This window comes from Rhipicephalus microplus, chromosome 6, assembly GCF_043290135.1.
Source record: "Rhipicephalus microplus isolate Deutch F79 chromosome 6, USDA_Rmic, whole genome shotgun sequence".
Taxonomy (NCBI): domain Eukaryota; kingdom Metazoa; phylum Arthropoda; class Arachnida; order Ixodida; family Ixodidae; genus Rhipicephalus; species Rhipicephalus microplus.
In genome coordinates, this window is record NC_134705.1 from 31,570,876 (window position 1) to 31,596,479 (window position 25,604).

The 25,604-nt window shown below is 43.1% G+C and overlaps 1 protein-coding gene across 1 annotated transcript in view; it reads left to right on the top strand.

Annotated features, from left to right (window-relative positions):
• Window positions 1-25,604, top strand: part of LOC119167688 (nuclear exosome regulator NRDE2) — a 370,836-nt gene that overhangs the window by 265,528 nt on the left and 79,704 nt on the right. Inside the window, exons 12-13 of the mRNA XM_037419210.2 lie at window positions 10,176-10,316; window positions 13,406-13,794. Coding sequence (XP_037275107.2) covers window positions 10,176-10,316; window positions 13,406-13,794 — 530 coding nt within the window. The remainder of the gene's footprint in view (window positions 1-10,175; window positions 10,317-13,405; window positions 13,795-25,604) is intronic.

Consider the following 25,604-nt stretch of genomic DNA (forward strand, 5'->3'; position numbering starts at 1 on the left):
GTTTCGCATACTATCGACACTGGAAGCCATGTGCCCATTCGACAGCATCCCTACCGAGTATCGGTAAGTGAAAGGCGGCTCATCGATGGACATGCCTAATCGCGGTGTAATTCAACCTTCCAACAGTCCCTGGGCATCACCTGTCATCCTTGTTTGAAAGAAAGATATCGCAATAGGATTTTGCATCGATTATAGCCGGCTTAACAAGATTACTTGAAAGGTTGTGTACCAGTTGCCATGAATTGATGACGTGCTCTGCTGCTTGCAAGTAGTGAAGTTCTTTTCTTCCTTGGATCCCCGCTCTAGCTACTGGCAAGTGCCCATGGCTGAGACTGATCGCTACAAAACCGCGTTCGTAACACCATTGTACCAATTGTACAATGTCGACCTGGGATTGTACAAATTCACTGTAATGCTATTCGGTGTCTGTAATGCGCCCGCCACCTTTGAACGCATGATGGACGGCATCTTACGCGGCCTGAACTGGCACACTTGACTCTGCTATTTAGATAATATTGTCGTCTTTTCGCCATATTTCCTGACCCATCTACAATGGTTGTAGTATCAAGTTTTGACCTGTGTCCGAAATGCTGGTCTCCAGCTTAACTTGAAAAATGTCTATTCGCCGCTTAGAAACTAACTATATTAGGCCACGTTGTCTTCAAAGAAGGCATTCTTTCCAATTCTGCTAAACTTCGCGCCCTATCCGAGTTTTCCAAAGCCTATTAACCTGAAAGCACTGCGCACCTTCATTGGCCTATGCTCATTTTCGGCGCTTTGTTCGAATTTTGCTACTGTCACCACACCACTGAATGCACTCCTCCAAGGCGACGACGAACTATCTACCTGATCAGAAGATTGTGATGATGCGTTTATGACACTTCGACGCCTGCTTACATCTTCACCAATTTTGCATCACTTTGCTCCGAGCGCATGCGCAGAAATTCACACTGATGCCAGTGGTGTCCGCCTTGGTGCTGTGCTCGCACAACGTGACGATGCCAACGCTGAATATGTATTAGCATATGCCAGTCGTTCATTCACAAAACCTGAGATCAATTACACCGGAACCAAAAAGAGTGCTTGGCCATCATATGGGCTCTACAGAAGTTTCGCTCCTATGTTTATAGTTGTCCTTCTGACATCGTAACAGATCACCACGCTCTGTGTTGGTTGTCAAACCTCAAGGACCTGTCAGGTCGCCTTGCTCGGTGGGCCTTTCGACTCCAGGAATACGACATCCGTGTCGTATATCGTTCTGGTAAACAACACTTTGATGCTGTCGCCCTGTCACGCTTTCCACTCATTTCAGACACCAACACATGTAGTCACTATCACGATACTTTGCCACTTGACATCTTGGACATGGTCTTGGAGCAACAAAATGACCCATGGATTGCCACAATTCTAAACATTTTGTCAAGCCCCCTGACCGCACCTGCTCCACGAGTGCTACGCTGCCAGGTGCAGCATTACGCTATCCGTGATAGTCTTTTATACTGCCATAACTACCACAACGATGGCCACACATGGTTATTGGTCGTGCCCTGCCATCTTCGTCGCGATCTATGCTCCGCTCTTCACAATGACCCTTAGTGTGGCCATGGCGGCTTGTTCAAGACTTACACGCGCCTTCTCCTACGCTATTATGAGCACGGAGTGTACAGCTTTGTCTGCAAATACAGTGAAATCTCAATATAACGAACTTTAGGGGACCGTGGGAATTTGTACGTTATTTTGAAAGGTCGTTATAGAGAAAGCTAAAAAGTTAACCATAAATACTTAATTTTCACTTTCAAAAACGACTTACCTTTATAACGGTGGGTCCTTGAACTTGCTTTTCATGAGAAAAAAAACAAATGCACAAATAAACACCAAAAACTGCACATTTATTTTAAAAAGCCTGTGATTTTTTTCTTTATGGGAGCAGCACAAACTTTGCAGCACGAAGGCCTCCAGCTCATCCACATTCCTGTGGTGCAATTTGGTTCTTTGGTCACAACAGCCTGCTTTTTGCCTTCATGCAGCCGAAGAATATCCATTGTCTTGCTTAGCGAAAACTGCTTCCGTTTCTTCATCGCAAGCAGAGATGAACTCATTTGTATTATCACCACAGCGTGAATGCCGACTTGCTTTGCTGGCGCGATAAGTAATCACCGAAAAGAGATGAACACGACTGAAAAAGCAAAGCGTCCAAAAAAAAACTCAAAGCGTCACGGCTGTCACAAAGCCACCTAGGAAAGTGGCTGTCATCGCCTCTTTCGAAGAAAAAAAAAAGTGCTAAAAAAGAAAATACCTCGTGTTTCGTTTTCTGCTTTCTCGCTGTCTCAGGTTTTCCGCGCCCATGCTTCCTGCTCAGCACCTCCCACTCTGCCTCGCTGACCTTGCCCTCTCGTGTTGCCCTCGCCTCTGCGCTCACTTGTAAACCTGCAGCATCCGCGTTCCAACAAAAAGAAAGAAAAGAAAGTCGCCCTTTCGTTTTTTTTTTCTTCCACACCGTTCATTTGTTTTGTCGTCTGCTTGCCTACCGGTCCGGTGGTCGTGACGGATTTCAGAACATAAATTGGTAGTACTGAGGCATGGAACTAAATTAACATGGAACTAATATAACATGGAACTAAATTAACGCTCGTTAGTCTGAAAAGTTCGGTATTCTGAAGTATGTAGTAGTGAAATAATTTTACGTTGAAACTATTAGGAGTGGGCGTGGGATTTTTTAAAAGTTCGTTAATCTGAAAAGTTTGTTAATGTGGAGTTCATTCTATCGAGATTTCAATGTACTCATGCCTCGTCTGCCAACGAAACAAACTAGTCTCGCACCTCTCCAGTCGCTTCCCTGCCCAGCCCATCTATTTGATTGCGTCGGCATTGGGTTGTACGGGCCTCTCCCATGCACAGGCGCTGGCAACTGCTGGATTGTCGTCGCAGTGGACTACTTGACAAGATATGCCGAAACCACTGCATTACCTGCCGCAACAGCCAAAGACGTTTCCTCGTTTATTCTACGCAGCTTTGTTCTCCACCATGGCGCCTCTCGTGAACTGCTTAGTGATTGAGGCCGTGTATTTCTCTCAGACGTGTTACAATCACTCCTATCCGAATGCAGAATTATTCACCGCACCACTATCACCCACAGACAAATGGATTAACGGAACAATTTAACCGAACTCTGGTTGACATGTTGTCGATGTACGTTGCGTCAGACCACTGCCATTGGGATCTTGTTCTTCCGCTTGTCACATGTGCCTATAACACAGCCTCCCCAGCCACCACCGGATTCTCACCATTCTTCTTGCTATACGGCCGTGAACCCTCCAGCACCATTGATACGATTCTACCATATCATCCAGACGTTGACAACTATCAGCCTGTGTCTGCAGCCGCTCACCATGCCGAGAAATGCCGACAACAGGCCTGTTCTTTTACCTACGGTCAACATTGTCGCCAAAAACAGCGTCACGACTTCGACATTCCTCCTGACCCTTTCACCATCGACTCTCTCGTGCGGCTTTGGGCTCCACCAGTTGCTGCTCCCAGCCTTTCGTCTAAGCTTCTTCCGAAGTATCACGGACCCTACCGCGGGGTTGCACAGGCCTCTCCTGTTAGTTATGTGGTTGAACCCGTTACGCCATCTGCTGACCTTCATCGTCGGGGGTAAGGAACAGTCCACGTTAACCGTCTCAAGCCGTATTATGACCTTCTGACCTCTGCCCCGCCGCGGTGGTCTAGTGGCTAAGGTACTCGGCTGCTGACCCGCAGGGCGCGGGTTCGAATCCCGGCTGCGGCGGCTGCATTTCCGATGGAGGCGGAAATGTTGTAAGCCCGTGTGCTCAGATTTGGGTGCACGTTAAAGAACCCCAGGTGGTCTAAATTTCCGGAGCCCTCCACTACGGCGTCTCTCATAATCATATAGTGGTTTTGGGACGTTAAACCCCACATACCAACCTTCTGACCTCTGTCTAGGTTGCTAGTATGGCTACCTTTCGATACCGGAGGTTATTGTGAGGAAGACGATAGACACATGCAGAAGCGCATTGTCATCGCCTGGCTCGCTTGGCTGTTCGCTCCCTGGCTATGCCTTGCCTGCTGTTGCTGCTATCTTCCCGGTCTCTGTGACCCTAATAAACCCCAGTAACAGTATGAATGTGGTCGATTGTTTAGTAGCCTGTTCGAAATTCTGCATGTTCCTTTGGTAGATTGAATCCTAATGTTGTCTTAAATCTTAATTCTGACAGAGAGCAAGCTGATTGGCCTTTATATCTTCAAGTCCTTGCCACCTCCTTTCTTATGTATTATTATGTATTTACATATACATATGCACTTAAATCTCAATGGCACAGAACACAGTGCACTTTTGACTGATATATAAGAATTACAATAAAACGACTTCTTTGCTAGCTCAACAAGAGACCAAGGCAAAAAATGAAGCTTCTGCTGGCACTAGGGCTCGTCAAGTTGATTTGCATGCTTTTTTATTGCTTTTTTATTTATTCATACTGTGTGCCCGTACGTGACCGAGTGCGGCAGTGCCTACACTAAAAACGTTGCACCTCAGTGCACTACGGAACAGTGGAAAAGGATTGTAACATGCAGTCTGGCGCATTGTATTTTTATACTCATTGAACTACAATGAAATCTCATTGATACGATTCTGCGTAATACATTTTTTGGCCTAATATATTGTCATGGTGGACGTGGACAAAGAAAGCATACTTTAATTACAAGACAAAACTGTTTATTCTGGCGAACTTGTGGCCTGTAAACTGCTAATACTAGTGGTGACGTAGGTCCCAGAATATTCTTCAATGTTCACGAAGTGGGCGTAATCATAACAAAATCATTTAGCATGTACTGCAGTCTTGAAGCTTCTCGAACACTATAGGCACCGTTTGGGCCAAAAATTACAGAAAGATGGTGAAATTGGGCGATAACAAAACTTGAGAAGGGAATGTGGCAGTATTTTGCTTTTCATTCCCAGCCAACATCCTTGGAAACGGTGCTTTTTCTAGTGTTCAATATGATCACATTTTTGGCCAAAATTCTTTATTCTCTGGTTGACATGAGCGTCAGCAGGGTGCAAAAAGGGCACTTGCTTCCCTCAAGCCTCACCAGCACTGGCCCCCACCCACCTGGCGTAGTAGGAAAACACACCAGTGCTTTTCCCCTTCCCTAGCTGTGATGCAACACTGGTTTGCTGCCCCCCAAGAACAAATCCTGCTGACGACCGCGCTAATGGAGCAGCCTTATACGGACTCAACAAGCCAGTGAAAGCACTCTTAGGCCTAACACTAAACAAAGGATAAACTTAAGGACACCTGACAGCAAAAGTTTTGGTTGGGACTTTTTTACTCCGACTTGTAGCTTTACGTCTGGTAAGGCTGAAATAAATTGTAAATACTCCACCGCGTCATATAAAAAATGCTAGCATCATTAATTCAGAATGATCTTGCGTCAGTTCGAAATGTCCAAAACTTACGCCTCGCAGTGGGTCAGCGCGTAAGGCTGTGTGCGCTCAAGCTTTGGTGACGCTGAACGTGCCGTTTTCAAGCAGGGGGACCCAGGAGCATTGATGAATGAGACGATATGGGTGCTTCGAGTGTGTTCCCCCTCAGAAAAAACGAAAAGACATTCCTGGTTTATGCAGCCGAAACCACTTTGGGAGCAGCCCGACAACAGAGTGAGAGGGTTAACAGACAACAGTTCTCGCTGAGTGCCAGTCGGTGCCACAAATGCTCCCTGATGTCGACAATACGTACTTGACCTCTGCAACGTGCCGAGACCCCCTGTCTACGTGAAACCACAGAAAATGTCAATTGATCTTAAATGACGAGCACGCATCCTCTCTTTAAATTCTAATCAAAATATCTAATAGGCAATGCTCGTCCCTAATAATCAGTCAGAAGTGCACTCAGGACTCTCAAACAACTCAAGCATCTCGAGTTCCAAAATTGGTATCGGGGGTCCTTTAAAAAAAAAAACCAGGGCTCATCATTATTTTGCACACTACCTAAGGCTTGTGAATGTTCAAAAAGTGATTTAGGCCATTTCCTCTGACGTTTTCACTGTTTTCTGGGAAAGCTTGCATCTGCTTGTTCTGACGTATGAATCACCCGCTGATAACAGTCTGAGATGAAATCTTGATTACCACATTTAACCAACATTGAATACTGTATTTACTCGCATAATTTACATACTTTTTTTCTGAAAATCTGGCTCCATGAAGGGGGTGCACAGATTACACTGGGATTTCACAAATGCATAAGAAATAATGTGCGATAGTTCTAATAAACTCAATATATAAATATAAAAAATTAAACAAATTGGAGTACAAATGAAGTGCACTTGTATTTTACAAAATTAGCATGTACTTTAACCAGTCAGATTTGGTCCTGCGCGGTTTAGTTGGAATTTCTTATTGAGAGGTCCAATTGGGAGACAGCGTCACTGCCGCTGATGCAAATAATAAATTTCATGGTCCCAACAGGAATCGAACCCAAGCATTCTGCCTGGCAGTCAAGCATTTTATCACAGAGCTACACCAGGTCTCGGAACTACTTTACAAATAGACGCTAATCTTCGTAAAACGTCAATAGTGGGGGCAGTGCGGCCAACTCAAGTTTATAAACATCACATATGTACTCATTTGATACAGCCGTCATGTCGGATTAACGTCAATTGCGGTTAGGTGACATGCGCTGCAGTTGATTCATGTAGCAGTGTCCAGGGCCAGCATCTTCTCTAGCATCAGCGCTTAAGATAAGCTTCTGGTATTGCTATTAGGCATATTCCAGTTGACATGTTGGGCAAGTGCAAATAACTGGTTATATAAACATCTGTACCGCTTTAATATATGTTTGTGTGTGCAACATTTGTATATATATTTAGCGTCATTTCATGACGTGTTGCTCAATAAAAAAATTACAACACGGTCACCTTTCCTCCACATGCTTCGCATAACTTCAATTCCCAGGTTCTTCCCTTCCTCCTCCTGCTCCTCCTCCTCCTCCTCCTCCTAGGTTTGTGGGGTCTGCCAAATTTTTATCTTCCTCTTTTGTATTGCCCCTTTTCAACACATTTATTTTGCCACTATGTAAAATAAAGTAAGCTGGAAGTCTGTGCTGTTTCTGTCTACTCTGTCATTTTCAGAGGCAAAGCATTTAAGTCGTGGGTCTGTCCATCCCTTGTATGTATGTAGTAGCACGTAGCCACCGGTGGCACATACCCGCTCTAGAGCAGGTATGTGCCGTACGGATGGATGGACGTACGGACAGATAGATGCACAAACAGACAGACAGACAGATGGATGGACGGTCTCGCGGACGGACGCATGGATGGACGCACGGATGGTCGCACGGACGGACGGAAGCAAGAACGAACGGACGGAAGCATGGACGGGCTGACAGACGCTTCGCCCCATTATCTTCATTCACTGCGTGGAATGTTTCCCAATGTTCACGTGGTGAAAAAATTGCCAGTATGACTTCACACCAACTAGCCCGAGCTTTCGTGCTTGGAAATAGCCTCTTTGTCTTTCACATGTAGAGTGTTGTCAGCAACACTTTGGTTGCACCAAGTCATTTACTATAGTTAAACATGGATATAATAAAATTGACAAACTTCCAGAAAATTTCGTTTCTAAGAGGATTTTGTTTATGCAGGTTCAGTACGAAAGCTTGTAAAATAAACGCACAAGTAAACAAAAGGGGAACTGAAGGCTGAGCTAACCCAAAACACTTTCTTGTGGGAAATAACTGCGTTATTATAGTGATATCAATTATGCCCCGCCGTGGTGGTCTAGTGGCTAAGGTACTCAGCTGCTGATCCGCAGGTCGCGGGATCGAATCCCGGCTGTGGCGGCTGCATTTCCGATGGAGGCGGAAATGTTGTAGGCCCGTGTACTCAGATTTCGGTGCTTGTTAAAGAACCCCAGGTGGTCAAAATTTCCGGAGCCCTCCACTACGGCGTCTCTCATAATCAAATGGTGGTTTGGGACGTTAAACCTCACAAATCAATCAATCAGTGATATCAATCATGTGGTCACTTTCTGTGGGTTTCTGCCATTGCCGCCATGTTCCGTAACATGTCCAAACGATAACATGCCCCAGCGCATTGTAACTTTGTCAAACCTAGTAAAGGTGCGTGAGCACTGCTGAAGCAAAGCTCAAAAGAGTCGGCCCATCTATATTGCCTGGAAGGCACACAAGATAACATCCCCCGCATGTTGGAATGGCTCTCAAATGCCCAAACAGAAAGGAAACCACCCATCTTAAACGAGCATGAAAAAATGCGGGAAAAGAGTGGGGGACACTCGAGTAGCAACGATGAATATTTTAAGGGCACGGTGGCCATTGCTGGCGCGCATGTTGTCTTGGCAAGCGTCAGTGCGCTTTCAGAGCGTAAGGACTGCATGAAAAGAGCACTTCTTTCTGAAGCAGTTGTATTATTGCTTACACCACCATTATGTTGGACTTCTGCAATATTGGAACCAAGATTTAGAGTTGGCTGCCAACCTTACTTCGTATAACATTATAATTTGTTGCTATTGCATTCATTGCATTGCATTCAACAGCTGTTTGTTGCTGCCAGAGCTAATCGGCTAATCGTGAAGGCTACGGTCCCGCAGACTCGCGGGGCGCAAGGCAGAGTTAAGCGCATGATGAGTCCACCTCCGAAGATTCCTTGTTGTCTTCGTGGTCCCGAAAAGTTTCCATGAGTGCCAAAGTTACATACCTTCAATAGTGACGACACGGTTGTGTGCATTAAAAAGAAAAGCAAAGCCGAAAGTTGGCGGGGGTCACTCTATGCACACGCAGTTAAACCATGCACGCATGCAAGGCGTCGGAAGACAAAGAGCGTATGACATGGACATTGCGGAAAACTATTCGGTAAAGCGTCCTTCATATGCAGCGCCACCCCACACTTGTGACGCTGACTAAAAGCATGGCACTGCCAACTTTTTGGTTTGGAGGGAGGGGGAGGGCACATTCGCGCATGCACCCGTGGCAGCAATGGCGGCTCATAAGGCACAGGGCCGCCTGCCCGTTTCGCACACACCTGCGTGCAATAACAAGCGCTCGCTCTTGCCTGGGAGTCGCCAAGGCCAAGCTAGAGTTACTGTATATGCTATCCTTAAGTACTAGGCCAAGCGCGCCGTGTGCGCCGCCACACGGCGCGCTTGGCCAAAATTACAATTTTACAAAATTACAATTTTGTAATTTTGTGCCAAAATTACAAAATTCTTGGCAAAATTTCTAAGTTGTTCGTGGCGAAAATTCGTTATATTAAGGATGTCTTTCGCTGTTATTTTGTTATGTAGAAGTCGCAAATACATGTGCTTCTATGGAGGAACAGTGGGGAATAGAAAAACTTTGTTAAATCGAGAAATTTGTAATGTAGAAGTTCACTATAAGCAGGCTTAACTGTAACAGAATTTGGCCTCCGTGCTGCTTTATTCTGGATAAGACAACTATGAAATACCACCCCGCCATCACTTCATCAACCTAGGAAAAAGAAAAACGCTCATGTTGCTACATCTCATAAGAATATGCTTAGAAATCCTCTCCAACTTTGTTTTCCTGCAATTTCGCTTCAAACTGTTGAAAGACTATTCTAGAAATGCTCTAAAAATATTTTATTTGATTTGCACTCCCACTTCTATATTCAAACTTTTCATGCACCCAGCATTTTGCTATTTTCGCAGCTCTAATAAAAATAGGAAAAAGGAAGCATGCATGTAATAAAGAGAGAGCAGGGGAAAGAAAGAAACAGAAATATAGAGAGGAAGAGATAATTATATGTAAAGCGAGAAAAAGCATGAAAAAGAACAGAAAAAAATGCAGAAAAAAACTGCCTGCCAGCTTGGCACTTCCTTCAATCTAAGCAATTTGAAGCTCCCATAATTCTTTACATTTATTATTCATAAAAAAGCATTGTGGTACTCATTAAAAAAAATTTGTCAGTTTATAATTGCTTTAAGAAAAATTATTGTGTAAATTGCTTTCAAAAAACGTAACTAAATATTTTAGATATGCAATAATAGAAGCACTCTAAGGAGGTGGCAGCGATTTCATTTGGCAAGAGAATTCTACTCTCACAGCGATGAGAAATAGCGGGTGTTCTTTAGCTGTGGTGTCATGCGGATATTGTGAGCCCTGCTGTGCTGTCCCTTATCGCAGCGCAAGAAGTGTGCCAAAGCCTGGCTGGCAGATCCAGGCTCTGAACGAAATCTCGATTTGTGGACCGATTACGGCCTCTTGCTCGTCGACCTGGGTCAGCCAAAGGAGGCTCTGGCCATCTACGAAAAGGCCCTGGATACGGTAAGATGCACGCAGCTTGATATTTACTTCTCTCCAATAATGCTGGACTGCTGCAAATGGAGTGAAAATAGCACAGGGACCAAGAGCATACATCATGCACTGTTTGCTGCAGTATATGTGCCTTCGTATGATAAGACAGGCTGATCATGATGCTTGCATTAAGTAACCAGTTTATTTGTAAAAAAAAGAAATCTCTGAAAATATTTAAGAATAAGGAGAGAAGTTCTGCAGACAATGACGAAGAAATGGTATTTAGTGCAAGGTAACACAAGGACGAAAAGCGAGGAGACAACACGTGAGCTAACTTTCTACAAAATGGTTTATTGCAGCCAAATCACAAATACATTCAAGAGATGTTCACATGCTGTTCCGAGCAAGAGATGGAAGCTTTGAATTTTTGAAGCTGTGAGGAGCTGTATGAAGGTTCGTCTATTTGGCATGCCACATCCACGCTTTTGATTATCTCGGTGCCTGTATAGACGAAAGTGGCGAAAATTTATCTCATCGAACTTCTGTATTACTGGGATGCAACGAGGAAAAAGTGGTCAGTATGCTCACCTTCATTAATTGCATCGTTAGGGCCTCGTGCACACTGCTGGTGCAACCTCGATGGTTTCCAGCTCAGCTGAAGGTTCCCGGTAATGCTGTGTGGGTGGGCAAGCTCTGTACCTTATTCCACTATAGAATTATTACGGGAGGCCATGGACAATTGTTGGCACAACATCTGGCAAAAATTTGGTTTGGAACATTGCTCAGTAACTTCACAACTCCGATTAGTCCATGCGAAAAATTCTGCCCTCTCTGAAGCGCTTTTCGCACACATGCACTTGTGAAGAATCGATTGCTCCTTGTTGCCGTTTGCTGTCTCTAGGCAGCCAGAACCTAGACACTCCTTGTCATTTTTCTTGTAACCGTACGACACCCAAGCATGCAGCTGTTTGCTGTCTCTAGGCAGCCAGAACCTAGACACTTCTTGTCATTTTTCTTGTAACCGTACAACACCCAAGCATGCAGCTGTTATTGAAATTGAAATTGTTTATTTTCAACATAATACATGTCAAGATACGGTACGGCTAAAGGCAGAAATGACTGCCTGACAATGGCCCTACCACTCAAGCGCTGTCCAACAGGGTTGTGACTATCATTAGGAAATTATAAACTAGGAAGCGGAAGCTCTGCACGGAAATAAAAAAAAGAAACATGACATAGCGCTACTTGCAAGAAAGGGCGACATACACACAGAAATAGTACAATTGAGTTTTTTTTTTAATAATGCAACAGGTCATGAGCCACATGATGTTAGAGGTCACATACTATGAAGGCACGCAAGACAACAAATATGATTTAACAACACGCCTAAACAGGGATGTTGATGCAACTTCATACACACTGTTAAGTACTTGCGGATGTTGGTTTAAGAAACAAGGGATCATTTATTTAAGTTGTTTAGTGCTGTATTTTGTTGTGCAAAGCGGACCTTCGAGGTGGCTATGTCGTTAACTTTATGGATTGCGGTTAGTCAAGTACATGTGTGTAAATATAGATTCATTTTGACACATCTTTCTGTGTATGTATGTACCAAGTTTGAGGTTGTATAGCTGATCCACTTATAATATCTAATTTTTTAAAGTAAAAGGGTGCTGTATAGTCAAGCCATGCAAGGTTTTTTATGTGTCGAATGCTTGTTTTTGCAGGACTGTCAGCCTACATAAGTTCACATGTGGCATTCTTTTCGATCTCAAGGCGCAACACACCCGGCACAACACCAAACATACGATAAAAACTGCACGCGTGATAGACCCTTCGATTCGCCTGCACCACATGAACCAGTTCACGAGGTGCTGCACCTTGCTATTCGTTTCAGTGGTGGAGGTGCAGCACTGGTTCACGATTTTACTGCAGCTCTTACGCTGACGGTGCCTGCTTCGTGCAGCCACGCGTGCAGCTGAGCAGATGGCGCAGCAATTTGGCGTTGGCACCGTACTTGCCTCCACTAATGCAATGTGTTTTGCCAAGGTGTTTGCGCCTCATAAACTGTACGCATGTGCGGTTTGCCATCAATCCCTACTACGAAACTAAGCGAACAGAAATAAGGCATGCATCTTGTCAGCACGTCATTCGTTTCGGGTGTCGCACTGGGCCTGTACCACTGAACTTGGGCTGCATAATTTCTGAACTTCGCGTGCACAGTCGTGAAGCAGTTCTGATTGGTCCAGGTGAATCGAACAAACCTGGTATGCACCCCTCATCTGCGCGATGCCCTCTGCTACCCTCCGCAGAAACACAGCATGCAAAGCTCTCCCATAGAGTTAAGGCGGAGCTTCGTGACCAGTTAAAGTATTGAAGGATTGCAGTAGTAGTAGTAGTAGCAGTAGTAGTAGTAGTAGTAGTAGTAGTAGTAGGAGGAGGAGGAGGAGGAGCAGCAGCAGCAGCGGCGGCAGCAGCGGCGGCGCGGCGGCAGCTGCACAGCCGTTGCTGTAGTAGGGGGCAGTAGTATTAGTAGCAGCAGCGGTCACAGCCGTTGCTGTAGTAGGGGGCAGTAGTATTAGTAGCAGCAGCGGTCACAGCCGTTGCTGTAGTAGGGGGCAGTAGTATTAGTAGCAGCAGCGGTCACAGCCGTTGCTGTAGTAGGGGGCAGTAGTATTAGTAGCAGCAGCGGTCACAGCCGTTGCTGTAGTAGGGGGTAGTAGTAGTAGTAATCACAGCAGTCACTGCAGTAGTGAGCAGTATTAGTAGTTGTAGTAGCGGTGTAGTAGTAGTAGGCGTCACTCGCGTCACATGACCAAAGGGTGAAGTAAATAAAGATATAAGTAAAAGGAGATGATAATCATGCTAAATGATGACGGTGATGTTTGAAATTATCCTGATGTTAAATGATAATGATAAATCTGCCCTCGCTAGGAAGTCACATACACTCACATGCTTGCAGTTTTGTTGTCGGTTTTCAAGGGATGGAGCTGGCTGAGAGTTTTGCCAATCAAACACTTCAGATGGCTTGGCACAATAGCTTTTACTCTACTGGAGTGCTTCTCTAGCTTGTCTCGTCAGTAGTGTGGAGGAGTGGCTGATCTTCACAGTGTCTCGTGCAGGTTTCACAGCCCGGGGCATTGGCAAGTTGCCGCGGTGACATGTGGCTTCTGTTTGCCACATACTTCAATCTACGCATGGGGGTCCTTTGGCCCGAGGAAGAGGTAGCAATTATGGATACAAAGCCATTCGATCGTGACCAAGCGCTGTTGGCTCTCTCTTGGTTTGACTCTGGACGCAAATTTCGGGAAGTGCTTTCAAGTCGGCTGCAGCCGTCAGCACTTCTCAGGGCCAGTGCTGCCATCGACAACCGGTGCAGCGATCCTGCTGGCCGGACTGCCGGTGCTGTAGATGTGGCCCTCTGGATGAAGCTTTTCTCTTCGGGTTTCAGTGCTGTGTCTACGACTGTGAGCAAATGGCTTGACGATTGCACTAAGGATAAGGGTGAAAGGTGAGTCACTCAATTTTATTAACTATAGTATCTGAAGAAAGGGCGGAAGCAAGACACTTGATTATAAGAGTAAGCAGGAATATTTATTGCAAAAGACTGTGCTCATTTTTTTTTTCATCCTAGCCATGATACTGGTGTATAGACCACCACTTTCATTGTTTCATCATTTCTACAAGTGTCTTTCCATGGTCGCATTATCTCTCAAGCTCAAGGGTTCTAAAATTAGAATGTACAGATGCTTGTGTGCCAAGTTTTTAGGTTATGAGATTATCATGAGGTCTAAATTAGTTGTTTTTGTTTATTTTATAGCCACGTAAGTAAAATAGTTATGTTTAGATATATTTCGTGTGCTTACCATTTACCGCTACTAACTAGGCTTTTGTCAATATTTGAATGCTTTGAATATTTTTATGAATATTACAATATTTGAATTCACTTTGGTTCAAATTTAAATTATTGAAATTTCAAAGTATTTCAATTGAACGAATGAGTGTATATTAGTCTGCAATATAACCCCTTGTAAAGGTGGTTGAACGGCTGTGGCAGAGTGCTAACCCGTGAAAGCACTTGTTCAAATGTGTATTAGTTTGCATGCAATGTAAAATGTAATGTAAAATGTTGTAAAGGTGTTATGAAGTAGGAACACCACAATATTCTGCACGAGGACACACAGAAGAGGCAACGCAGACAAGCACTGTCTTGTGTGTGTCTATGTTTAGAATATCGCACTGTTTTTACTTCATTATGCAAAACCAACTAGCCCAAAGTTTATTTACTTGTAAAGGAGGTTTCACTTCAGTGAAGAAGTGCTAAGCTGTGAAAACACCTGTTAAGAGAAAATTTACATTGTCGTGCAGTCTTATTTTTAGGTTAAATGAGCATATTACCCTCGCACTGATTCATATTTTTTGAAGGGGGTACTGACACAAAAACTTTAGCCTTGCATTTTTTTGCTGCAATCTGTTGTTGGGAGCCTGTTAGTCATGACACAACACATTGTTTGCTGAAGCACGCAACAGATAATTAATTACAAGCCCCTCATTATTGATCAGTTTCAGTTTGAGAGAGCTCCAAAAACGAGGAGCCACCGGGTGCAACCATCACCACCTGGCGTGTGCAACCCTTGACCATGTCAGCTCGCGGAACTCTGACATACTTCCGCACGGTCAATTAAGAATAACTTTCGATATGGTGAACTAGAATAAATGTAGTAGCACGAACAGCTTTGCTTAAGCAGACCATTTTTGCATGGATGCCACGAGATGGCGCCACTGCAACTTTTCATACTACTGTGGCGCGCTAACCTAGGGTTGCCACTGATTTCGGTTACACAGTAATGCAGATTTTTATGTTATTGGTGCTGCTATCAACAAACACCAATTGCACACATGAAATTATTCATTATTTACACATCTATGGTAGTGAATGTGCTGGTAAATCAATAACACCCAAACTTTGTGTTACGTAGAAATGACTTTTTGAAGGACCGAATCTTGCGAAACTTGCACCTGCGCCCTTTTTGCTAAGGTGTTTCGCACCCTTCTCTGTAGGTCGGCTCTTTGAGGAACTACTCACTCATGCTCACTCACCACTTTTTCAGCCTTTGCACTCACTCACGTTCATACTCACGCCTACTCACACTCAGAGTGCTCACTCACGTTCAAACTCACTCCTACTCACACTCACGAGCTCTTACTCACTCCTACTCACACTCATGAATACTCACTCACGTTCATATTCATGGATACTCACACTGATGAGTACTCACTCACATTCAAACCAGAGACGGATCCAGCCACTGATTATGGGGGGGGTTGCCTAAAGTAATAAAGTAATACTGCAGAGTGCAGAGGGGGCGTGTCATGACTTTTTTTGTTTTTACTAGGAAAAAACTTCTTCGCAGCATAAATACCGGTAATGTGTGCTCCGAGTAGTTTGACTCATTTGTCGTAATTGGTAATAGGAGGTGGGCGGCGAGCACTGAATTGAAGGGGGAAAGGGTGCTGACAGAGAGTTTGGGAGGGGGGGGCAATCGACCCTACTGCCCCCCCTCTAGATCTGCCATTGGTTCAGACTCACTTCTACTCACACTCATGAATACTCACTCACGTTCATACTCACTCTTGCTCTCACCCACAATACTCACTCACGTTCATACTCACTCCTACTCACACTCGGAGTACTCACTCACCTTCATACTCACTCTTACTCATACTCATGAGTTCTCACTCACGTTCTACTCACTCATACTCACACTCACCACGTTCAAATGAATACGAGTCAGTGTGAGTGAGTGTACTCATGAGTGAGTATGCTGAGCTGTGCCCTTCGCCCGCAAGCGAAGACCCACTGATTCCTACCTTCACTCTAGAAATAAATTGTTGATCGTTTAGTTATTTAGTATGTTGTTCAGGTTAAGTGCAGCATTCTATACGTCAAGCACGTGCTTGCTGATGAATTCAAGGACGAAAAGGCAGGTCGGAAATCTCATTTATTTAGGGTGCAGCGAATAATGTCTTGCACCTGCTCAGTTTCAGATGTTTTACACCGTCACGCTTTTTGATGCTATGCTAGTTAAAGCTTTTCATAAGAAAGTGGAGGCGTGTTGTGATATTAAATGCCATGACTTCAGCTGCTCAGAATGTTCTGGACATTCAAGTTCAATATTTTTCTTCATCTCGAGGTGACTTAAAACACCAATTACACTGTCAAAATGCAATTATAAAAGACACATGGAGGCCCTAAACTCCTTTAGACAAATGGAGATCTTCAGGAAAGGCATTCGGACTCAGTGACACACTACACAGAAGTTTAACTCCTTTCCGGCCAAAATTTTTTTCGGTAAAGCACATCCTGCATCGATTTTCCGGCCCGGAAAGGCCTACTCTCAAACGGCAGCATGACCTAACTAGCACTGTGTTGGCAGTGGCAGTTGCTGTTTCTGGTGCCGTGTGTCATTGGCGCAACTCTTTTCTGTAAATGGTTCATTTTGGTGACAAGAGGAGTTTACTTCAAAGCACTTTACTTTTTTCCGTTTTTCATGGGTAACAAACATTCAGTAAAAGCACCCCGCCGCAATGGTATACTGCCTAAGGCACTTGGATGCTGACCCGCAGGTCGCGGGATGGATGGATGACTGCGGTGGCTGCATTTTCAATGGATGCGAAAATGCTGTAGGCCCAGGTGGTCGAAATTTCCGAAGTCCTCCACTTCGTCGTTTGCCATAATCTTATGGTGGTTTCAGGACGTTAAAACCCCACATATTAATCGAATCATTCATTAAAACCATTCTACGAATTTGCAACAAATGTATACAGCAAACTTCATGGGAACAAGCAGAGAACAAGTTGGGCGCAGCCATCTACACCAAAATGCCGCTGCACACACTATGAAAATAGGCAGCCCTCATGTGCGCATAGTAATCCATGATAGCTCACAGCGCACTCAAACACGTATGGAGAAGAGACACATAAAGACAAGCGCTAACTAACAACTGAATTTTATTTCAAAGGAGCATGTGAATATAAATATGCAGAATTGCCTATGTGCGAGTACATGCTTGTAAAGCATCCTTTGACTATGATAACACGTAATCATTTACTCAAAGTTAAGAAAAGTGTGCAAGGAGGTTCTCTCCCTGCAAGAATGATAACTCCTTTGTGGATAACATTATACAGTCAAATCTCGTTAGTGCACACCCACTTTAAGCATACTAACGGTTGACACATAGTTGCGACAAATCCCCGACCCAGTCTCATAAAGACTAATGCATAGTGTTCGGCCTATGCCTACCGGTTAATGCATACTAACTGCGTACAGCGATAACATTTTGCACGACAAAATTTTACTGCTCCACTGAACTTTGCAGACGTCACAATGTGCCGTGAATGGTTTTCCGTCACGTTAATAAGTGCGGAGATTATTCGATAAGTTTTTTTGACTTCCACGCGATTGTGACGATGACATGGCGAGTAACCATCGGGGAAAAAACGAAGGAAAGTAGCGACCACCGATAAACACGTTGGTGTAACGTTTTGCGGGCGAAAAGCCTTATCACAGTAAACATCCCCGCTTATCTGCTCAGGCACGCGTGTGGTGTACCATCACTTTGGGCCTACTGCACGCTTTTAGTAGGCGGCTACCTGAACGCGCTGGGCCACTGATCGCTGCCGCTTCGTTTCGCGGGACCGTGTTCAAGCACTCACCGCTTTACAGAAACGCAAGCAGCTCACTGTCACGAAGTTTAGCGTTGCGGATCGCCGGCACTGAGAAACCTTGCTGTATTACGCCAACATGCGCACCGTACGTTGAGCGTAGCGTTGTTGTTACCATGCTGCATGCTTTTATTTACTACAGCCCAAATGCGGCTCCGTCCGGGTCCAGGACTGCTATAGCATCGGGGAGAGCACATTGCTTGTGGAAAGCTCTTCGTTGCTGAGTTAACCCAGCAGGCTACTCGCTGAATCTGTGCATATCCTGAAGCAGAGAGGGTGTACTCTACAGCAAGCGAATTGGCAGTCATGGTGTGCGCAGAGTGAGCGAAGCGCTGCACGCAACTAGCCACACAGTAAAAGGTTCGGCTCTCTGCGACTGTACCACGTTTTAAAAAAGTACCTGTCAAAACGTCTTTTATTCCTTTTTGCTAAAGAGTGAGAGAAAGATATTGGCTGGACACTCACACGATCGTCTGATGGCTAGCTGGGGCGACGCCGAGGAGCATTTTGAAACTACTACAGGGTCCGGGATATGCAGCGACTGCGATTTTTTTTTTTTAATTGTAACTTTCACATCCATGTAACAAAAAACTTCGCAAACACTTGTTTGGTCCCATAGCCTAACTGGCTAGTAGAGGGACCAATTGTGTGACATACCTACATACTTGTGCAAGCAGTTACAGAGCGACAAAAGACATCAAACTGGATACAATGTTTAAAAATAGAGATAAAAGAAAACAAAAAAAAACACAGATTGAATTATACAAAGAAACATAGCCCAGAACATAGCTACTTATAGCACAGAATAATAATAGCACTAGAATAATAATAATTGTAATATTATTAATTACACTAAATAACTATTCAGTCGTATTACTTAGAAAGTTCGCATGAAGTGCATGCTTCATGGCCAATGAAAAATTTCTGGCCTCTTTCACATCAGTCGGTATCGCATTTCATATGAGAGCGCCGTGAAATTCTATGAGCCTTCGACCGTAGGCATTTCTGGCTACCGGTAAATTAAAACAGTGATTTGCTGCAGTTCTTGTACAGCGTGCGGGTAACGTAAAGGTGCTTAATGGGAATGGGTCATCAGGTTTTATTATTCCATGCACTATATCAGCAACACTGGACACGTGAGCAGAGTCCAGTGGGAGTACATGCATCATTTGAAACAGTTGTTTTGCAGTATCCGTCCTGTTTGAGTATGTGATAATCCGGACTGCCCTCTTTTGCAGGCGGCTAATACATTTCAAATGAGTTTTATATGTACTGCCCCACGATGCTATACAGTAGCTCAAGTGACTGTGCACGAATGCAAAATATTGGATGCGTAAAATCGATGCGCCAAAACATTCACTCACTCTTAGTAGCGTGTGACACTCATATGCTAGCTTGGAGCATGTCTTATCTATATGCGATTTCCAGTTTACGTCCGAGTCAAACATGACCCCTAAGTACTTAAACGAGGCTACTGGCTGTAGCAGTGCCGTATCTAAAACCAAGTTGAAACCTGCAAAGTCGAGTTCTTTTTTCCTAGAGTGAAAGACCATGTATTTAGTTTTCTTTGTGTTGATATTTAGGTGGTTTCGTTTAAACCATACCTGTACTCTCTGTAACTCTTCGTTAATTTCAGCTTCTATGTCTCTTAAGCTGTCACCAATAAAGATTAGTGCCGTATCGTCTGAGTACATTAAAGCTTCTGAATATAGTAAGATGGAGGTAAAATCGTTAACGTACAGAGAAAAAAAGAGTGGGTCCAATAACTGAGCCTTGTGGTACCCCGGAGACTATTGATTGAGTAGAGGACTCGACACCATTCATCACTACTCGTTGCTGTCGGTAGGATAGGTATGATTTAAGAAGCTGGTGAATTTTGCCTCGAAAACCGTAGTCATGAAGCTTACTTAACATGAAGTAAGACGGTAAGTCGGGCCAGTTGGTTAGGATCCATCGTGAACTTTCTTACAGCGCAACACCAGAAAAAATACAGGACAGGGAAGGAGTAGAACCGCGCCGTCTTTTCTTTCTGTTCTACTCCTTCCCTGTCCTGTATTTTTTCTGGTGTTGCGCTGTAAGAAAGTTTACTTAACATGATGTTGTGGTTGACGGAATCGAAAGCTTTTCTTATGTCTAAGAAAACTACGACGGCTATCTTATTGTTGTTCAAGGCTTTGATAACTTGTTGGATTAATACCAAAACTGCAGTAGATGTAGATCTGTGTGCTCGAAAACCATGCTGGTTTGAGCAAATTAAAATATGTTTGGATGCAAATAATGTTATCTACACTGATAGAATTTTTTCAAACATTGTATTAATTACACTTAACACATATATCATTCTGTAATTTGAGGCACTTGATCGGTCTCCATCTTTGTATACAGGGACGACTTTGCCCAACTTAAGCTCATTTGGGTATATACCACAGTCCTGCCAGTGTTGAAACATGTGCAGCAAATGGTCTGCCAGAATGTCTATGTTATTTTTTTATTAATTTAACTGTAATAGCATCGAGCCCAGCCGCTTTATTGGCGTCTAGTTTTTTTACTTTTGACCGCAACAGTATCGACATGGTGGACACTATCATTTTTACGAGATACATATGTGCGCTTCTCTATCATGACCTGATCTTTAGCGACAACTGTGACAGTTTCGTCGAAACACGAAGAGGTCATATGGACTCTATGTTGTGCTGCTAAGTAATATGCATTGCGTTGCCTATGCTGCCTACGCCATCTCTGCCAAACGGCGTGCAGACTTCCCGAGTGAATTGCTCATCTCCCCTCTGCACCAGACCAAGTGCAGATAAGCTGAGTCACATATTGCATTGGTGTGGTCAAAACAAACTTCCTGCAAACAAAGTGCACCATGATTATCTGGCAGTCACGAAAACAAGAGATTAGCAACACTCATCTCACATTTTCTTCAAGTTATTTCTTTGTCAGCTGTACATGATAGAAACAAACACACACACACACACTCAGCTAACTTGGACATTTATTTAGAAAAACCACGCGTGTTGTGAAAGTACTTCCTGTTGTATATTATTGGTGGTCTTGTGTACACACAACCTATATTTTTCATGACTAAGTGATAATTAAATCATAAACTTTAATTAGCCACCTTTTTATTCTTGCTCAAATTAGTAAAATATGGACTTTGTGTTGCATCTCACCTCAAATAAACCCAGAATCAAGCACTTATTATCTGATTAAATCTGCCTGGTGGCTTTTTTTTTCCGAGAAAAAACTAAAATGCATGAAACATGAAATTAAAGCATGCTCGTGTGCCACCACTCAAGCGCTTCCACGCTTTCTTCAGTTGTTACACGGCTGCATTCATTCCTCACTGCATTGTACAAGGCTTCGCACTCAATTATGGACGCCCCAGCATCGTCTTTTGATGCACGTATACCTAATAGCGTGAGGCCCTGTACAATGAATGAACGCAGCTGTGTATCAACTTAAGATTGCTTGGAAGTGGTGGAATAGCAGCACGCGAGTGTGCGTCTATTTCATATTTCACGTGTCTGGCATGCTTTTGTCTTTTCTTGGAATAAAAAAAAAAACAGGCTGATCTTAGCCAAAACCAATTGTTTGATTTTGGGGTTACTTGAGGCAAGGTACAACATAGTCAATATATTAACAATTTGAGCAAGAATAAGAAGTTTGTGAAATAAGTTGATTAATTATTTAGCGCTTCATGATGAAACAATATAGGTTGCATGTACACATGATTAGCACTGTATATATACAGCTAGTAGGACTTTTGTAGTACGCATTTTTTTTTTACGTCTTGATTCAAATTAGCTGGGACACCCTGAATATATATTTGTGGGTGGTAAGTCTGGTAGTGTTGAATGTATTCTGAAAATCATCAGAATTTTTTCATTGTTTACCAGTAAAGAAACAATTTCTATTAACGATAATGTCTGACCCTAGAAATCTGCTTCAAAACTAACTTGCATTGCTCCAAGACACACCTTTTGGTGTTCTGAAACAGCTCCAAAACTCCCCTTCTACTGCATCAAAGCTGCTCCAAAACAATTTCTATTAACGATAATGTCTGATCCTAGAAATCTGCTTCAAAACTAACTTGCATTGCTCCAAGACACACCTTTTGGTGTTCTGAAACAGCTCCAAAACTCCCCTTCTACTGCATCAAAGCTGCTCCAAAACAGCATTATTCCTGTTCCCTGAGCAGCTGCAAAACACTGATGTCCACTTCCATCCTTGCTTATTATACCAGCCTATATGCTTTAAGTATTGTAAATTTTAAAACGTAATATATATTACAGGTTATCGCTAGAGGCCACATTTTCAGGCACTAAATAATTATGTTTTAGGCATAAAAAGGAGGCAGGTAAAACATTGTTTCAGGCCTCCAAAACTGTAAATATAGGCACAATCAATTTTCACATAAATTAAAATAACTTCAAACAAATACATGTGCGACCTGTATCTGCGATGAGAAGCAATAAATGTTGTTTATGATAGCAGAAAGGCGACAATGTTGTAACAAAGCTATGAATTTCCCACAAGGTTCACTAAATATGGTCTTTCTTTTTATGGTCTAGCATGGTGAGTTAAGTGTTCATCATTGAATCAATGCACTTTAGGACTGTTTCCGTCATGGCTGAGAAGGGCAGCACAGTCAATTTCTCTCCTGTTGGTTGTTGGTGAGAATTTTATAGGGCACCTCACCATGTTTGAGCATTTCTAGCTGATAAATGCAAAGAACATAATTGACACTGACGATCACATCTACCAAGATTTGCCGCTCTACATTTCGTGGAAAGACGTGAAAGTTCATACTGAAAGCTGCTGTTATCCTTTTATGAGCGCACAGCCCAAGATGAAGGGGTGATGTACAACAGAGAATGGTCCTGTTCTTATGTTGCTCCTTTACGTACAACCTTGTCTGTTGTGGCGCTGCTCACTGTACACTCTTATGACCCTATGCAGGATGGGCTGAGCTTGGCAAAACTCGAGATTTTTCTGAGCTCTGGTGACACCTGCTTTTGAATGAGCCAACAGTACCAAAAGTTAAATCTGCCTCTCAGATCACTGCATTTCATTGGTTACTATGGAAACCGGCATCCTGTCAAGCACGGTCAACAAAGTTGGGCGGTGTTTTAAAACTAGAGGCATCTTTCATTTATTGTTCCACAGAGTGCACATGTGCACCCATGCAATAAAGTGTCAGTAATATTTTTTGATGATATTTTTGAAAGGCATGGGCTGTTTAAATCCATTTTGAAGCCTTTTAATGTCTGTACTAAGTCAGCTTTAGAATAATCAGCACCGTGGCCTCTGTGATTAGTTTTGGGTGAGTGCCTTACAACATCGAGACCTCAGCTAAGCCCGAGGCCACGTGTTAGTCATCATGGTCGGCCTGTACATTGTAGGACGCTGCTCGGCCAGTGTGCGCCCTAGCTCTTCGTCGCCTTCATTGTGTGCTAGCACCTGAGTCCGTGGGGCCGGCTTCTTAGCTGTTTGGCTGGGCAGTATACTTGACTAGGTAGGCCAAGTATACTGTGTACACAGTATACTTTGCCGAGCTGTGGTGAGAATAAGGTAATTATGCCACATCTTAATAAGACCATGCTAATGGAGCCATGCTAATGAATCTAAGCCTGTGCTAACTAAAGCATGCTAGTTGATGTAATAACTAAACCATGCTAATAAGTGTGATGATAATCATGAGCAAACTAAGTAAAAACTGAAGGACCCTTAAGCTACGTCTTTAAGAATTGAACGCGATTGCGATATCCTGTTCCTAGTGTGTACTGAGCTAAAGATGGCTTGTGTCAGTGTAGCTTTTGCATACAGCTGCATTCTGTGTAATGGGTAGCATTCTTTAAACCATGGGCTTTTGTGCACGTGAAACCTTTTCAAGCTTCCTATGTACTCACTATGTGGCATTAAGGAGGTGTGGTAGGGTTAACCACTCAAAAATGAAATTTACAATTTTTATTTATATGTGGGGTTTAACGTCCCAAAACCACCATATGATTATGAGAGATGCCATAGTGGAGAACTCCAAAAATTCCAACCACCTGGTGTTCTTTAATATGCACCCAAGTCTGAGCACATGGGCCTACAGCATTTTCGCCTCTATAATTTGTAATTTTTACACCAAAAATTCATTGTACTCTGATGAACAAACCTATGGAAGCCCGACGTCAGTTTAAATGCTGCACCGAAGTGCACCGCGTGTCCTCTGGCGTAAGCAGTACCCACAAGTGAAACTTCATTCTTCTCAAATTTTGTTTTTATAAATTTTTCAACTTCAATGTAGCTTTTTTCAAAAACTATTTCATTAATACCGATGAAACTTTGTATGTCTGAGATACAACAAGTTAGAAACAATCTGAACTAAAAAATTGCCAATTCCATTAAAAGTGGTGCTGTAAAAAAATTACACAATACAATCCTTCTGTGGCATTCTGAATGCAGTAATTTTTTTTAACAAAGACATAATGAAAAATGGAATATTTTTTTTAGTACAGATATAACCAATGAGTCTCTACAATCACACAGCTGAATATCGCTACATTACTTTCGGTAGTTGCAGACAAAAGGTACATTGATTAAGTGAAACCCATTTAAAATTTGGGAGTGGGCCATAAGAAGGGTAGGCAACCTAGGCATTAAAAAAAGGGTGTCACTTGATATTCAGTGTCATTTTTTGTGAGCACGTATGAAAATACTTTCAGCCGTTCCTAACATACTACGCTAAAACTGACATATGCCATTTACCCTACCATAACCCCTTAAGGGAAAAGGTGCAGCAGTGCATGTGCCTTTTGTAGGGGGCTGCCCGCTTTAAACCACAAAGTCATGATGATCACATGTTTGCCTGATCACAATGTACGCTTGTGCCTCGCATTATTACTGCAAATTTACATTTTGCATTTTGAAGCATTTATACAATTTGCATGCATTTTTAAAGCATGCAAGTTATTCGCACTGTATTTCTATGCTTGGCTCTGTGGTAGAACTAACATCCGCTTGCCATACAAATGACCCAAGTTCGATCCTCACTCAAGCCAAAAATTTTTATTACTTATTTTAATTGCAACTTTCTCGATCACACACAAGGTGATGATTTTTCGCTCCCAGCCAACGACTTTGATGCTGGAATTTCTGCAAAATGAGCTCTCTAATTCTGTCGTATTATAACTGTGCTAATTACACCTTACTAATATGGTGGTAATTAAGAGCAGGCTGATTATAATTAGATTGAATAGCTTTATACTAATTATGACCTTACTAATTAGACCTGAGATATTACCTTTTTATCGAAATCTTAATCAAAACAAAACTGTTCAGTAATATGTTCATTAAGTCTTAGCTAATTAGCATAATCGGAATTAAGACAGAGATAATGCAGTCTTCACTTCAAAGCTGACGCAGCAGATGAGTAGATAACAGACTTAAAAAGGTGAAAGAAGCTAGGTTATTATTAATATTTCATTCTATTGAAAACCATATCCTGCCACTATTCGAACTTGCTTTGCTTTTCTTTGACTAAAAAGAATGGCATCTGTGTAGGCCCTGTTTCAATAAAAAAAAAAATATGGTACAGGTTAG